Source organism: Accipiter gentilis, chromosome 1 (assembly GCF_929443795.1).
Source record: "Accipiter gentilis chromosome 1, bAccGen1.1, whole genome shotgun sequence".
Taxonomy (NCBI): domain Eukaryota; kingdom Metazoa; phylum Chordata; class Aves; order Accipitriformes; family Accipitridae; genus Astur; species Astur gentilis.
Window position 1 is genome coordinate 32,620,005 of NC_064880.1, and position 16,884 is coordinate 32,636,888.

Genomic DNA, 16,884 nt, shown 5'->3' on the forward strand with positions numbered 1-16,884 from the left:
AACAACTAAACTAAGACATATTTACAATCGGCCTCAAAAGTAAAAAAAATCCCACTGCTGCTGACAAACATTTATTGCTTTTTAAGCACATTTTAGAATTAATTACTAGGCTGAATGAAAAATAGCAGTTACTATTAAACCACAGACAAAACAATTAAGTACTGAATAGCCTTCTTACTAATAGTATCTAATCAAACAGCAAACTTTAAAGTGTTCTGTTCTTAACCTTTTCTAGTAGTTACTTCATTATTCACAGTCTTGTTTTTAAAGATCTGCTACTAAAATATGATATAATTTTTCATCATGCCAATATGTATTTCAACAAACCAGAACATTCTGGAATTATTAGCATCTCTGTGACTGATCCAGAAGTGAACATATATAAAGAGTTAAGTGGGAGAAAGAAGGCTAAGGAGAAGGTTGCATTATGGCTGATGAAATTAGCTTTACAATGTGTGAATGGGAAAACATGTCTCTCACATTCACATGGCATACAGCACTTACTGCTACTAATACTGCTAGTCAATGTATTAATATGATCATTTGGAACAATAAATGTCTGTGCATTCAAAGTTTCAATTTGTGCTTCCAGGATTAGTGTGGGGGAGGAGGGCTGCAGCATGTATATTGTACTGTACCTTGTTTTGGCTATGGAACCTAGCTGCTGTTGTTCTTTGATGAGCTCAGCCAGCTGGTTTTGCAGAGACATATCTTTACCATGTACTTGTTTAATAAATGGATGCTCCAACAGGTGAGTGACTGAAGGACGCTTTTCAAAATCCTTTATAAGACACCTGTGACAGAGAAATACTGGTCTCAGGCAATGATGTTATTTCATTACAGCATGATTTGAGTCAGCTTACTGTGTGGCTATTATTATACAGTAGTTTCTTTTTCCACAAATTTGAGTTCCTCAGTATGCAACAGGACTCCTTCTCTACATTGGAATAAATCTGGCATAAAATACTTAACTAAGTGAATTCACCCTACAAGTATACTAGTACAAAGGCTATGAATTTGAGCTTATTTAATCTCTCTTTTTAACTGTAACTAGCTTACTATGAAAAAATGGCATCGTATCTTGTAAGTGCTGTACAGTTAATATACATTAAACATGACCTAAGCTGAATAGACAACACTTCATTCACTTTAATTTTCTACCTATTCTCCAATGAGAGTTTGACTAGGAACTAGTTTGACTAGTATATAGCCTATTAAAAACCACAAGTGAAACCTGTGATAGAACACTAGTCAGAACTTTGATATAGAGCTTTGTTTTGTTTTTTAAAATTAATGTTTTAGGTAGATCTTCTATATTGCAATAATAAGTGCTAGCATAAGAATCACAGAAAATTCTTCAGACCTACATAATTCAGACTGGAAGAGAAATGAATGAGTCAGAATTAAATGCTAGCCAGAGTATCAAAGTTCTGTTTGTGATAGGAACAGGTGATCTAATAATGAGTAAAGCGATAAATCCTATTAAATTAGCATAAAATAAAGTATCATGCTAATTTATATAATCACAATTTAAAATTGAGGAAGGCATCATTAAAGTTTAATTCTTTTCTGTACAATAAAGCTGAAATAATAGTCCAAAGAGAAGAGTGATCTAACAGGATTAGACTGCTGTAAAGTACCCTCTAATTCTTTATATTAATGTAATCTTTTTATCTTGCTTAAATAATAATATTGACATTATTTGAGAATGTGAAAAAGAAATGCTGCAATTCAGTATATATCTCCCTTCTAGCACCTACCATTGCAATGAATTACAGCCCAAGATGAGTTTATTTGATGAGATGCGTTCATAGTACATACTTTACAATTACATCTTATATTTGCTGATATTAAGCAATACACCTAAAGTACTTCCTTAGCAGGGCCAAATATCACAAATAAAGATTATCTTTTTAGGCAAAAGTTCAATGAAACTATAATACCTCTTAGAATAATCTATATTCTATCAGTATCAATTTGCAAAATTTAAACTACATCTTAAAAAAAATCCCACATACACATTAATTGACTTCAAATACTACCAAACACATTAGCAAAATAATTAAAGTTTAGTCTCACCTCCAATAGTTTACTGAAGCCTAAAGTCTGGTCTTAAAATGATCCTGAAGTATCTTTGAACATAACTTTTATACTTTAGATTTCTGAAAACCATTTTCCCAACCTCTTCTTGGTACATCTGGTCCAGAAAAGACAGTCTGTAAAATGTGCTACCAGTTTTATAACTATTTTGGTGAATTTTGCTGTAGGCTAGAACTGTAGCCTCCTGATAGAAAGACTAAAGTATCAGAACCAGCTTTATTTCCATCCCTCTGAGCACAGGGCTATAAATAACTGTCCTTCTCCCCAAGAAGAGATCCATCATTAGCCTTCAACAGGTTCTGACAACTGTGTGTCGTGTGTCATCTCTCCCCCCCCCTTTTCATTTTGTGATCCATGGGTTTTAGAAGTCAATACACCCACACGGTCAAGATGGTCTATGCCAATCCTGATTAAATTTATATGTTTCCAGAGAGAAAGGAAAAAAGCATTGAAAAGAAAGATAACATTAATCAGGAAGGCAGAGGAAAAAAAACCAAACCAACAAAAAACTGTGTAGTATACAAGATCACAGATTGAAGGCGAGTATCTGAAGTGGAGATTTCAGTCAGAAAAGCTCATGCAACTCATTTGATTTTTATCATTCTAACAATAATTACAAATTTATAGTGTTTATGCTATATTGTTAATATATAAATTTTCTTGTTAAATTTGATTACATCAGGAATTTTTCAGTAATATAACTGAATCCAAGTGAAGCTGTGTCACAGAATCATAGAATCACTGAACAGTTTGGGTTAGTAGGGACCTCTAAAGGTCATCTAGTCCAATCCCCCTGCTGTGAGCCGGGACACCTTCAACTAGATCAGGTTGCTCAAAGCCCCATCCAACCTGACCTTGAGTGTTTCCAGGGATGGGGCACCTACCACCTCTCTGGGCAACCTGTTTATTGTTTCACCACCCTCAGTGTAAAAATTTCTTCCTTATATCTAGTCTGAATCTACCCTCTTCTAGTTTAAAACCGTTAACCCTTGTCCTACCGCAATAGGCCCTAATGTCATGGCAGTTGCTTTTCAGATAATAATGTTAGAGTTTAAATGGATTCTCTTCAAGAAATCTGGTAGTTCCAGACAGAATATCTTGTGTTTACCAAAGTGTGAAGAACATACAAATCTTTTACCTGATGGTATGTAGTTATTAATATGAATTCTAGTCTGAGCTCTGGAGCAATGCACCTCCAAAGACACTCTATGGACAAGATCCAGAAGTTGCAAGAGAAATTTTTCCATATAGATGGCCCATAGGTCAAACATCCAAATGTCCAGGATACTGCATTCATTAAGGAAGCCCGACAAGAAGAGACAGAAGGAAAACATTTTAGGGAAAAATCTTCTTAGCTTCTTTATTATGTGCCTGAAATGCTAGCTGTTTAGGTCTGGCAGGTGTTTTAACGAGCATAAGTTCTGTCAGGGAGGCAGTCTTGAAGACCACTTTAGGACTACCTTTGCTTCTCTTGCATACTCCTGCCAATCCCCTGCTGACTATTCACTTTGCATGCATGCTATTCTTCTGCTTTGCAACTATCGAAGTTTATATATTGTTTCTTCTATATGCAGCCTTCATTCTCTGGTAGTAGGATGTTTTTTGCAATCTGTGGTCACTTAGGATTTCACTTGAAACACAAGTAAAACTTCATGAATTTGTAAGATGACCAAGCTAACGACACAAGACACATCCACATGATTCTGTGATCAGTCTGTTCCAAGCTCAGACAGAGCACACCTACTACTGTACCAAAAGTTTGTGCCTATATTGGAAGAACAGAGCCCTTTCAGATGGTTAGTGAGATATCACAACACAGCAGAGAGCTAGTAACTAACAGCCATGCAAGGGTGAGGGACAGCTGCTAAAATTCATGTCTGGAGTACTTCTACTCCAGTTCAGGGAAGAGACTGACAGGAAAATGTACATCTCCACTGAAGTTGGTTTAATTCATCAAGTTAAACCGCAAGTTCCTAGCACGTTAGGAACACAGCAGCAGAAAGACCAGGCAGGCCATAGGGAACTGAAGTGTGTATGGCATATACACTCTCCTTTTGCTCTGAAACAGCAGAAGTGTTGACGCAGTCACTTGCAGAAATTACTCGTTATTATGTTTCAAGTGCCAGTAACCAGCTCTCAGCTTAGTCACAGTAGGTACTGTGGGCTCAGTGCGTACTCAGATATTAAGTGCCAATTTGGTGTATCACCAGGCCTGCTGCAATGGAGTGCAGGATGGAGAGCTGTCATATGAAAATGAAAAGATAGACTTATTTTTCTCCTCTTGGTGCATATTCCTTTGTACTAATTCTTCTGTATGTAGACAAGACCTATTAGTATTCTGAAGTATATTTACATATTCTGCTTCTACACACTGTCATTTCAACTGTGTTGCTTTTGGTGCCACACTGAATGCATGCTGCTGCTGTTAGTCAACGTTACCTGTAAAGTAACAATTTTTGGGCCACTACCTATGGGCTAGTGAAAAATGATGCATCAGACTGCCAGTGTCACTGCAGGTGTTCAGTAAGGCATCATCTCCTACACTGGAAGCAGTATTGACGCCATACTGCTCCTCAGAAAAAAATAATTTAGCATAGAATATCAGCTCTTACAATGCTAAAGCCGGCATGAAGGTGAGCATTATCACAGTGTTTTCTACTGACCTGCACCCTGAAATAGAACTATAATGTGTGAAAAAGTTAATCATATGGGTGCCTGAGGCCAAAGTTGCCAGTACATTCAGTAAGGAGATGTATTCCGTGTAAAGGCCAGAAAAAAAGAAATCAAGAAGTAATACACAAAAATTCAGCAATATTAACATTTGAAAGAGGAAGAGTACAGTAACAAAACAGCTTTTATCATGACACTTATCAGAAAATATTCTTATTCAATGCAGCCAACAGAATCAGTGTGTGTGTTGTGCAAGTAAAAAACAATATTAAGAAGTCATATCACTGAAACATTTGCTTCTGAGGAATGGAGAAAACTAAAATATCTTCAGGTGCTCATTTGAGCATTCCTTTAAGACCAATTTGGACAGTTAGCTTAGTCACTGTCAAACATCAACCATGCTGCAATTACATATAAAACTAACAAATGTGCTGCACCTGCAAATTAAGCCAATTTGTTTGGCCCATGGAAATGATTAAAACAAACAAACAAACAAACAAAAACCCCAAACAAACCCCAAAGGAAAAAATCCCAAAGTAAAAAAAAAAAAAAAAAAACAAAGGAAAAAAAAAAACAACACAACAAAAACAAAACAAAAAACCCAATGTAGTGAGACTGCCTTTCATTGAGCAAATTGACTAGCAAATCTACTATAAGATGGGTTTCATATAAGGTATGATGAAAATATGATCATATTTGGTCTGCTACTTTTTGGATCTAAAATAATGAGAAGGTTAAATAAGTAGAGATTGAAAAGGAAACAAAAGCTGTACATGCTTGCCTTGATGAAAGTCAATCCATTACCTAATTTGAAATTCTAGTATGTTCTATCATGCTTTCTTAGCTGAAAATTAATTCTCAGAATTCATTAGTGTCACTACATTAAACATAGGTTGCAGCCATTTGCTGCAATCTCACAACCAGGCTCCTAAGCACCATTTCCATTCTGCCACAATTACAGGCAAAGATGAAGCATTTATTAGCAGGGGATAAGAGCAGGCTCCCATATACACAGGCCCGTCTGAGACAGCCTCTAAAAATGCACTGGCTGCTTGCACTTGGACGATAACATTGTTAGAATTGCTACATCTCAACAATGTAAACTGCCATTTTGCAAGTAGCAAATCAGATGACTGAAAAGGAGAGATATTTATCAGCATTCATGAGCTAATATTTACTAATGAATAAATGGAAAGAAATAGATTTCATAAGAACTGCAATTGTGGTCTAAGTCTCCTGTGTGTTCAGAAATAGAAAACAATTACTAACAACATTCACTATTGCAGACAAACCTAAGCAGAGCAGCAGCAGTTATTTCTTTCAGAAGTTCTCTTTCATCATATCTATTATGACCTATTTGGCCACAAGTACTTTCTTTAAAAATAAAGAAACCAAGCAGCTCCAACCCTTAGAGCTTAGTTACATTATGTTCTATCTCCAGTATTTTGTTTTCTTCAATTATTACATTTTGTGTATGCCACATTTTCTGATGATTTCTCATCTGCTGGCAGTGGATTGCTGGACCTTATTTTGTCTCATAAACCCAATATCCAACTAGACATCCAGTCGCTGTTTATCATCTACATGCACAGAAGATGCATAGGTTATTATCTGGAAGAAATTATGACTGTATATCAGGCTCTGTATTTGAGCTGGGGAATCCACACCTCAGCCTCTGGGCAAGAGACATAAAAAGTCTCCAATCTGTTCAACAAATGGTTAGATAAAGTCCTCATTGCCACTCCTCTTGTCCCTATCTCTCTGCCACTGCCTGGCCCACCAGACTGCTCTCCCTGTCACCTGCTCCTCACACAACTCTACACCACTCCCCCTGCCCCCCAAATACCTCACTACTTAGACAGTACCTGCTGTCTAGCAGCGAGGAATATTTCCAGGACTCTCCTATTGGGACAGAAGAGCTTTCCAGGGTCTTGCACAGGACTTCAGGTCATCCTAAGGTGCTGAGATACTCTCCTCCAGTCTCAGAAAAAAGTTACCAGCTTGCCCCTAAAGGTAGAGACGGCTCTGCTGGGGAATCTAGAACAGAGATTTCCCGGACGGAGAGGAGAAAGAGTAAGGTGGTATTCTCTTGATCCTCTCACCAAGCAGAGATAAGGAGGTCTCTAGATTCTGAGATTTTTATTTTTTCTTCCGTGCACTTTCCTGGCTACTTCCATCAGCAGATTGTTTCACGGTGGAAGATTAATGAAATCAAGAGCATGACCCCAACTGGGTTGACCCCCCTGCTTAGAGAAATGGAGGAACAGACACTGACAAGCAAGATCATCTAGGCCAGGTACATTTGGCCAGAAACCTTCCAGTCAACGAACAAAAAATAACAATCTCTGAGATTGTTTTTAAGTGGTTAAAATGTTCTGTTCCTATCCATCACTCTGTTCCTCCTATCTCTGTACCACACGTAGCTGTGGCAGACACTGGTCAGTCACATGCAGCAGAAAGGTGGAGAAGAAAAGACATGATGCAGGGATGTGCCTGCTTCCCTGAAGCCTCCCTGCTTCCCATTCCCAGGCCTGCCCATCCCCCACTGCTGCAGGTCACCTGTTTGCAAAAAATTAACTAAAAAACTGTGACAGCTTTGCCAACAGCATTTCCATTTTCAGTCCTAATTCAACAGGACATATAGGATACAAATATCCTTATCTTCAGAACTATATATCATTTCCCCTTTGGAAAAAGCAAATGCTGAGCACTAAGGGTATGTATATAGGTTAAATACGCCTCCTGTCTTGAACCAGCATCCCATGATAAATAACAAGGATTTTACTGTTCCTTCTGCTACAATCGGATATCAGGATGAAAGACTGAATTTATGACAAAGTACTCAATCATCACATGCATAATATAAATTCCGATAGTCAGAACACATTTATATCTTTATTGATCTGCCTTTTGGTAGCAAATGCTGTAAATTACTAATCTTCCCTAACAATGAGAGAAATACTCTAACACTGAAATGTCACCAGCACCTGTTTTCTTAATAAATCTTCTTTAAGTTTACTTTTTAACATCAAGCACCATACAGTGTAATTTAGAGCACACATCTGAAACCTAACAAAGGTTCACTTACACTGAAATTGTAAAATTAAGTGTAGTAAATAGCTTTACCTGCTCTAAAGCTTCAAAAATTACAACAGGTTTCCCAGCCTCCTTTGGGCTAAGTAGACACAACAATTTATTCTGGCTCATTTACATGTTTTAGAGAACAAACAATGCAAATGCTATGGAGTGGCACTTCGTGCAGCTGTTAGAATGGATCAGACTTTGCTCATGTTGAAACCCTTAGAATATTACCAGAGACAACAGAAATTCAGTCAGAACAATTCTAGGGAGCATCTGAAAAACACCAAAAACATTTATTTATTGTATGACAAAATTGAGGGGTTCTTAGCCTTTTATCAGGAATGGGTCTGCTCTATTTCTTTGGCCTGTCTTTGAAGACCCAGGAACACAAATAGCCTTCAGAACCTTTTACAACTGAAGCTTTGTATTAGAAACAGTATGTTTTGCATTTGTACCAAACGTTCTCCCTTTAGGTATCCATCCCCCTTTGACACTACAGCAGACCCTGATTTGAGGCAGAAGGTAAGAGATAAGGAAAACGTCGTCTGCTACTGACTATTTCTTTCACATCTTATGTCATAGCTGGAAAGGCAGCTAAGGACAGAGATATTTTTCTCTCCCTTGGTATTTAGTGCATTCTTTCCTATCTTCCAGTAAATAAGGACAGCCACTAAAAAGGCAATTGTAGATCCACTATGCCATAATCACAGAGCAGCTGGGAAGTTACTCACTCACACACCATTAAGCTGACTGCTCGATGCCCTCTGCTGTGAAACCCCAAATGCAGCCACGCTATGATGTCTTCATCTGAAGTAATTCACAAACACCTGGGCAGCTGAGATCAGGTTAGTTCTACTAGTTGGGAGTCCACAGGCATTAGCAACATTCTTCCCATTACTGTGTGCCAGACCTGACCTGTACCTCATGGCCCGCAGAAGGACAGCAGGCGTGTCTGTGCTTCCTGGAGCTTCCCCTAATCTAAAAGTATGCTGGACTGCTTCATTCCCAGCTCTGCTCTTGATTATTGAGTGACTTTGAGAAAGATTCCCTTTGTCTCAGTTTCTTTGGTTGTAAAAGAAGGAACTGAACTCTTGTCTCTATTCTACAAGTACAGATAACTTAAAAATCTACTGACAGGAATAAAGCATTACTATTCTACTGTTGCTTCATCAGTCCCATGCAAAGGTACTATTATCAGGCAGAAATGGTGGATTATTATTTGGTTTATATTTTTTGCAACTCCAATTTTTACTGCTTTCCTATTTCCATACTTCTGCCTTTCATACCATCAAAAATGCATTCCAAACAAACCTGGATCATCTAGAACACATCCTTTCTTTGAGAACTAGAATAATTTAACTGGAAGGAATAAGTCCGCCACTAAAAACAAACTACTACAAGATCAGCACAGACATATTTCACTTCTCTTCGCTCCTGCCATCTTCCTTCCTTCACACCCTGCATCTTAGTGTTCATGCCTACCACTTCTGTCTTACTGTCCTCAGTCTTCCGCCATGCTCAGCCTTCACTTTCACCAAATATTATGGGAGTGAAAACCATGTAGTAACAACAGGTGGTAACATCCTGCCTTTACATTTCCTTTCAAGTAAAGCAGAGAGATAGATGGCAAACATTAGCTATTACAAAAGGCTTTCCTTCCAAAAAATGGTAATAATGTTAGAGCTCCAGAAGCATCTAAGCTTTGAATTAAGCTTAAAAAACATCCCAGTGAGAAAGCAATAGGCAGACACTACTTGAGAAACAGAAATACTGTCATTTAATGACAACAGGAGCTTGAAGAAGCGAGCAAGGAAACTTTGTCTCATCAGACAATTATTTCACGTGCTCTCTCTGATACTATAATCTTCTATGCATCCTAGAATCGCTAATGTTTCCCAACAGACTTGCCACTCCACCAGGGATACATATCTTTCTCACTGCACTATACTTACTACTGTTAGTGTTTACAATTGAGAATAGCAAGCCAATAAACCCACAAACCATGGGAAACACAGGAAGAATGAGTGCTTATCACTAATGGCAAGGAACTCAACAGTATACTTCACTGAATGAAAGATCTTGATACTATGACATTTGTAAAATCTAGCACGATTCTTTACAGGGTCAGAACTTCAAACCTGCATGGGAGTTTCTCACCTCTACCTAAAATTGCAGGTTTTTACTACAACTTCTCATTAGAAAGCTGAAGATCATTGTATCCATTATATATGCCCATTCATCTGTATAAAAACATCTCATGCAATACTCAAAAGTGGTGGAGATCTTTTGTCAGGTACCACAATTTAGTATTTCAAGTTAATCTGTAGACAGATTCTCAGAGTCTACATCAATGAATAAAATGCGAAAACTTACGGATTTGGTGATAACCTTACACATCACAATCTGTATCTTTCTGACATTTGCAAACCTCTTTGTCTTCTTAGACACTATGAAATTAATGAGTTATGTCAAACACATATGTTCTCAGTGACAGAAACAGTAAAATATTCTTTATGTAACATGAACAGAATGTCACTAAACAATTGCTTAAATTGTGAAAAAAATTGATCTGCATTCAGAGAAGTTAAATCTGAATGGAACACTTAAAACCTATATATCTCGATGATCTATTAATTGAATAACTCTGAAAATAGACTCATCACTACAAAATTCAGCTTGCAAGGCTGTGTTTAAATTGAGTACAAAAAATTTGAGTTTATCAAGACTAAAAATTATATTTGTATTGTATTTGCAATGTCATTGCTAAAATAAAAGTTACTTTCTAGTGATAAATGAGACCACAAATCCTGTAACTTCACATTTTGACTTCAGTACTTCCTGATTTTCTTAATTCTTTAATTCCCTCCAGCTCAAGAATGACTAATTAATTCAAAGAACCATAATAGCTAATCATTGGTTAAATAAATTTAAAAGGAGAATGTCTGTCCCTGGAGATACCATTGCTCATTTTAATTAAAATTACCATTTTGTGATGTAATGTAAATAAAGGTTATTGTATCCTTCTGCTCCAAGAACATATTAACTCTTCTATCTACCCCTGGAGATCAGTCAAGGCTTAAACTGCCAAAAAAATGATTTGCAGTATGTGAGATAATTTCAGTGAATAGGTATTTTTTTCATTCATTTTAAAATATAGCCGTATTATTTTATGAATGAATTCTGAAGCCCTGTGTCTAAAATAGTGGTGGACACAAATTGTTATCTTAAGAGATCAATGTCATCTATGCTGTAGCTATCGGAAAAAAAAAAAGCTTCATAAACATTCATGGGCATGACTTCAATTTTATTTCACCATAGAAATAAACATAGGTAAAAGTATATTACTTTTAGGAGCCAATCCTCCAACAACTGATGTGGTTGTTTACATGGCCTTATAGGAATGGTAAACCCTATTAATATGTAGATAAAATAAACAGATAATTAATTTTCTCACATTATGAGCAGAGCAGCCAAGTTCTTCATGGACAATTACAGTAGTACAGATAAACAGGCATACAGAGAATTTTACTGACCTTCTACAAGTATGTATGTGCTGCGCATATCTCAGTAGATACCAAATACAAAATTAGGCTGCTGCCAGAGATGACTTGGCTGAAATTGTGTCTTGTCTGTATTTTTTTTAAACAAAGTATCTAACTTAGATTAGCTATCTCATTATAAAAATCCTTATGAGGACAACACAATACAGTCTTCATGTCAAGTCAAGGTCAACAATGCTGGGAATAGAAACATAAATTCACCAAGCTAAGAACTATCTTGACCCTTTCTCCATTCAGATTTTGTAAATATGTATCTGACTTTAAAATGCTCCTGCAAAATCATATCTCTTGGGGCAGCAGAATCATAGTTAAAAATACAGACTTCATTTCTGAAAAATACATTATTACTATTTTAACAGTTTAAAGAGTTACCTACAAAAGTACACTGAAACTTGCAGCTCAGGCATATTGTAAGTCACTATAATACATGAGAGAACATTTACAACAAAAATGCCTCTTGAGACAGTGGCATTTCAAGGGATGAGAATGTGGGGTGTGAAAAGCTACAATGACCAGGTTTGGCAACCTTGGCATAAATAAAATTATTGTGTAAACAGAACTGAAGTCAAAAGTATGCTTAGCCAAAGCTGCATGCTAGGTTTTTGTCAGTACACAGGTCTGGCCCACAACTTGAACTAGATAAGCTTGTTATGCAAATTACGTTGGCCAGCAGGAAGGAGATAGATAATGAAATTATTCGAAAGCTAGCCACTCATCACAAGGGTGACAGAAACATTAGGCAAGGTCCTAACATATGGATAAAAGGCAGTATGGTGTTTATACAATCACTGCTTTTAATTTATCATAACTAAGCTGTCACAAGGTGGGCATCAACAAATGCATAACTAATGCATATAAATGAGCCAATTATCAGTAATAGCTAAAAGGTTTGCAGCTGTATGATCCAATATTTCATTATTTAATTTTTTTTAGAAAATCCACTAATGTAAATCCAAGCCTCCATAAAAACATCTTGTAACCTCTGCATCATAACAATCTCACCAACATGTGCCAAAGAATGAAGCAATGTCACAGAGAATTCCATTTCAGTGTTCTCTTAAAGGTAGCTATAAACCCAGCATAATTATTACAATTGTTGCATTTCTCCATGTTAAGAGACTGCATAGGAGCATATTTCCTTACTTCATTGTGCATATTACTGTAAAAATGAAAAGCAAGATTTGAGAACCTGCAGATGTTGCTGGTGAGAGAAAGTAATTAAGCAAAAGTAACTAAAAATCAACGTGACTGAAAATATACACCTCGAAGATATCAAAAACCCAAAGGACAAGATTAAAAACAAGTATAGCCATAAATTTGATTTCTTTTAGGAACAGCGCATGCTGAACTAAAGGACTGAACAAACATTAAGAAATGTTTAGGTTTTTGTATTGTTCTCAAGCTCAGCAGGGACTTCTAGAAAGGAAGATACCAAGTAAGAAAAACCTGTATAACTATGTTGAAGGTTAATGCACAATGTTTCTGAGAAAGGAATGTAATCTTATTTACCAGCTACACTGACTCTCTAAAGCACAAGTGGAATATAACCCAGAAGTGCTAGAGTCCCCCAGAATATAGGCTACAGAGCATAAATACTGTAGAAATGTTTCTCTATAATAGAATGGAATTCATCCACTACCCAGCGTCTTTTGTAATTACACACTGATTCCACTATAGATCACAATGTGCACTACTGTGCAAACAAGGACATGCATTATGGAGAAACAGAACTAGGGTCAATCTGCTCTGGAGGAATGTACTTCTACTACCTCCGCTGGAAGAGCATAACTGGTGCTCAATTACATATATTGGGTATACAACCTACCGAGTATTAGAAAAGTGGTAAAAGGCAACTCTTTTCTTTCTTGTCTTTCAAATTCTTATTTTATATTGACCAGCAGTCATTTTCACTTACACTTTTTCCTTCTTGACACAAAATTTCACTGCAAAACCATCAAGGAAATCAGGTATATATATAAACCTGTCCCAGGTCCATCAAAGTCAAGAAGCAAATCAACTAAGGAGTTCAGAGAAGCTGTGAAGCAAATTACATGAGAAGATCAAACTGCTGTATAGCTTTCAAAATGTGAAGCATAGTCTAGTGTCTATGAAAAGAAAACTGAAGTTAAAAACCTGCAAAAGCAACAACTCCATAGACAGATTCTGTTTTCAGATTGACACACATAGGCCTTCCTGAATAAGCTGTTTTTAAAAGAAAATAAAACTCACTGTGAAATGAAATGGTTGAATCCTCTGCACCATTTTTCAGGATGTAGCAAAGTAGGAGGAGGATTTCTGAAAAAATACAAAGTTTGGGGGTTTAAAATATTAATGTTTGCTAGAATTATCTCACAGAGAGTCAACAGAGATGATACTGGTTCCACTAGGGAGAAAATGAAGATTGAGAAAGCAATGCTCAAATTGTCTGTGTCCCCTTCAGATGCCTGTTGGGTTTTTCTTGCTGCTGGTTATTCACTGACAGTTCTCCTCTTTTCATGTCCTTCTCCTTTTATGTCAATACCTTTGAAGTTGGTAGTCAGTATAGCTCACTGTGTGCTTCCTAATATTTTGCTTTCAATTCAGCCTGACTCAGGAAGGATCAACTGAAACTGGAATATTAACCTAGTCATCTCACCATTTTAGCCCTTTATCCCAGATCACTGACTCTGATCAAAAAAGAACCACCAAACTGTCAACAATCTGTAGGATCTTAGTCCAGATTTCAATTTGTATTCAGTTTGGATGACACTTTAAAAATAGATGTTATTTTTAAAGTGACATTTAACAGACAGTATTTTTATATTACATAGTAAGATGGCCTTCCATAAGATCAATCTTTTAAACTCTGATACGTTCCATGTTAACTGGCCTATAAGTACTTTCCTTTCTGATTGTTACTGTTACAGTTAAATTACATAAACATACAGAGCAAGGCTTATAGGTCATATTAAGTGGACCAAATTTTAAGTGGCTCAAATTTAAGTGGACCAACCTATAGCAGGAAGTGTTCATGAATCATTATACATATTATACTGTTATCTTCCAGAGGTTTCTTCTGCAACTTAAGATTTGATAAGTACTGAAGTCTATTTAACATTTAAGATTAAACTTGTCTTTTGTGAAACCTTAATGGTTTGCCTTTTGCTGCATTTGAGGACTCAGTGCAAAGGGTCACATATTACTGAACTGGCAGGAAAAAAAAGATTACAATAAGACTTATTCTACAACAGAAACACTCATGACTATTCTGGATTGTATCATGAATCACCTCATTTACACTGGGGCCACATTCCACAGCATGACACTGCTTGGAAACATCTCACAAAACAAAAAGGCAAACAGCATAAACAACATAAATTAGTGCTGATCTCCTTAGTAGTCTTGAGTTTTTCATGCATATTCATTCAAAGAGTAGTTGCATTTAAGTTACCCTCGAAAATCCAAACCAAATGGTTTAAAGAAAAATATTACAATGTGGCTTTGTAATACATGGACCATTTTTGTTCATCTGTACCTATTCAAAACAAACGCATTCATTAATTTCACTGCAGGCTGACATGTTTTCTGAGATTAATATGTTATTACTTTTCTCTTTTGTTACAGAAGCCTCAGGGAACACAATTTTCTTCATGAAGTTAAGAAATTCAGAATGTCCAAGATGTGCATCACTTATCAAATTTATCATTAGGAAAAAAATATGATTGGTTACTTTCAATGACAATAATGTTTCAGGGTTGTCTTCCATTTACCAGGCTCATATGTTCATGCACATACAGAATCTGATTTTTTACAAGCATATAAAAAATGTTGAAAAGTTTTTCTAAATGTACTCCCAGAAAAAAAACCTGTATCAAAGAAAGGTAAACTTTAAAACCTCTTTCTCTATAATGAAAATGGTTAGCAGTCCACACATCCCACATGCATGAACTCTGCAAACAGCTTTAAGGGACAGCCAGCTGAAGTTAGTATATTTTTTTAGTCTTTATTTTGCAGGAATGGTACTCTATCTGACAATTTGGATTCCAGTAAGACCAACTTTTATTGTACTGTGAAGTACAGTGTATTTATTTTTAGAATTATACCAGCGCTGTCTACTGAATATTTGCTGTGAAATTTTGAATTTCACTGCAAGGTAATTTGCTTTTTTCAAAGCTCAGTTACTATTCATGAAATACATAGTTTTGTCTTTTCCGTTCATGCTGTTCTTTAAGACTTTCCATTGCAGTAACAATGATGCTTACAAAAATCATGTGGTTTGGAGGTTCTATTAATGATCTCACAAGGAACTTCTTGAAAAAAAAAAAGACACAGAGATATTTACATTAGTCGCTGATGTTATGATGGAAACAGGTGCAATTTCATCATGGAAGAAAAGACCAGCAGAGCAGATGTCATTCAGGAAATATATTTAGTCATTTGTGGGTTAATGATTAATGGAGAAAGTAATATTTTTAACCATACAGAACGTGTTTTGTTCAACAAATTACTAAGCTGCTAAACTCTCACTGATAGCTACTCTCTTGGAGGTGGCTGAGCATGCCATGTACCAATCAACACATCCAAGGAATCTATAGCTCTACAGATGTTTTCTTGAGCTTGATACTTTTGTATTTGTTAACAGAAGATACTATGTTATTCTTAGTACCTTTGTAGTAAAAAGAACTAGTGGTCCTCCGTACTTACGTCACTAAATTGATGCTTCAGGTACCACCCCATCTATAAAATTGAGCTGATAAACATGACCAAGAACCTTAATTCATTAGCATCTGTAAAGTACCTTGGTTCCCCCTGATGAAAGGTGTTACTTAACTACTAAGTACAAAATCAGCTCACCCTTTTCTGGCATCATATCCATAAAGGATTTCCAGAAAGAGGCATAAGAGGGTCAGCTTCCTGCCTTCACTTTGCCTAAGACACCACTAAACTGTTTCACGGTGACAGCAGAAAACACCATTGCTTTCATGGCACTCCAGAGGTGGATTTCTGCAGTAAGAACTCAAATTCAAGTTCTAGGGTAACAAAAACAGCCGGATATGCAAGGGTAACTCACTTCAAGCTTTTTTGTGAACACACTAAGTCTTTTACAGTTTGAAATTAATAATCCATTAAGATATCTGCAATTCATATCGCATTAAAGAGAGAAGGTAAAGCAACTCATAATCAGATGGTAAACCACAGAGAAGCAACACTTGCCTCACCACTTCAGCTCAAAGATCAAACTAGGGCCATTTGCGATTCCAGGCTCTGTTAAATCCAACACATGGAGTCCTATGGCTTTTGTATACTTGTATCACTGCATTTCACCAACATCTGGCTGTTTCTGCAGTACTCGGAACACATTCATAGAAAAACTAAAAAGCCTCTTGTTAACTTGCTGACATAACTTACTCTGCTCCCTTTCATATAAAATTAGAATGCTTTGCATGCAACCTTTCAGTCATCCTTGCCACATATGTAAGAAGCTGAAGGACAA

General features: G+C 36.6%; 2 protein-coding genes across 15 annotated transcripts in view; one reads left to right on the forward strand and one right to left on the reverse strand.

Moving 5' to 3' along the window:
• The window catches only part of METTL5 (methyltransferase 5, N6-adenosine), a 414,631-nt gene that overhangs the window by 185,526 nt on the left and 212,221 nt on the right, over positions 1-16,884 (forward strand). The gene's annotated exons all lie outside the window — the stretch shown is intronic.
• Positions 1-16,884, reverse strand: part of MYO3B (myosin IIIB) — a 212,028-nt gene that overhangs the window by 119,911 nt on the left and 75,233 nt on the right. For 12 of the 14 annotated variants that reach the window (XR_007506998.1, XR_007506997.1, XM_049808063.1 and 9 more), the window contains 2 exons: positions 13,641-13,706; positions 639-794 (listed from right to left, as the gene is read on the reverse strand). Coding sequence is in view for 12 of the 14 variants with exons in the window: in XM_049808063.1 (XP_049664020.1) it covers positions 639-794; positions 13,641-13,706 (222 nt within the window). In the remaining 2 variants the exon portion in view is untranslated. The remainder of the gene's footprint in view (positions 1-638; positions 795-13,640; positions 13,707-16,884) is intronic. The other 2 variants (XM_049808009.1, XM_049808019.1) reach the window with 2 other exon arrangements.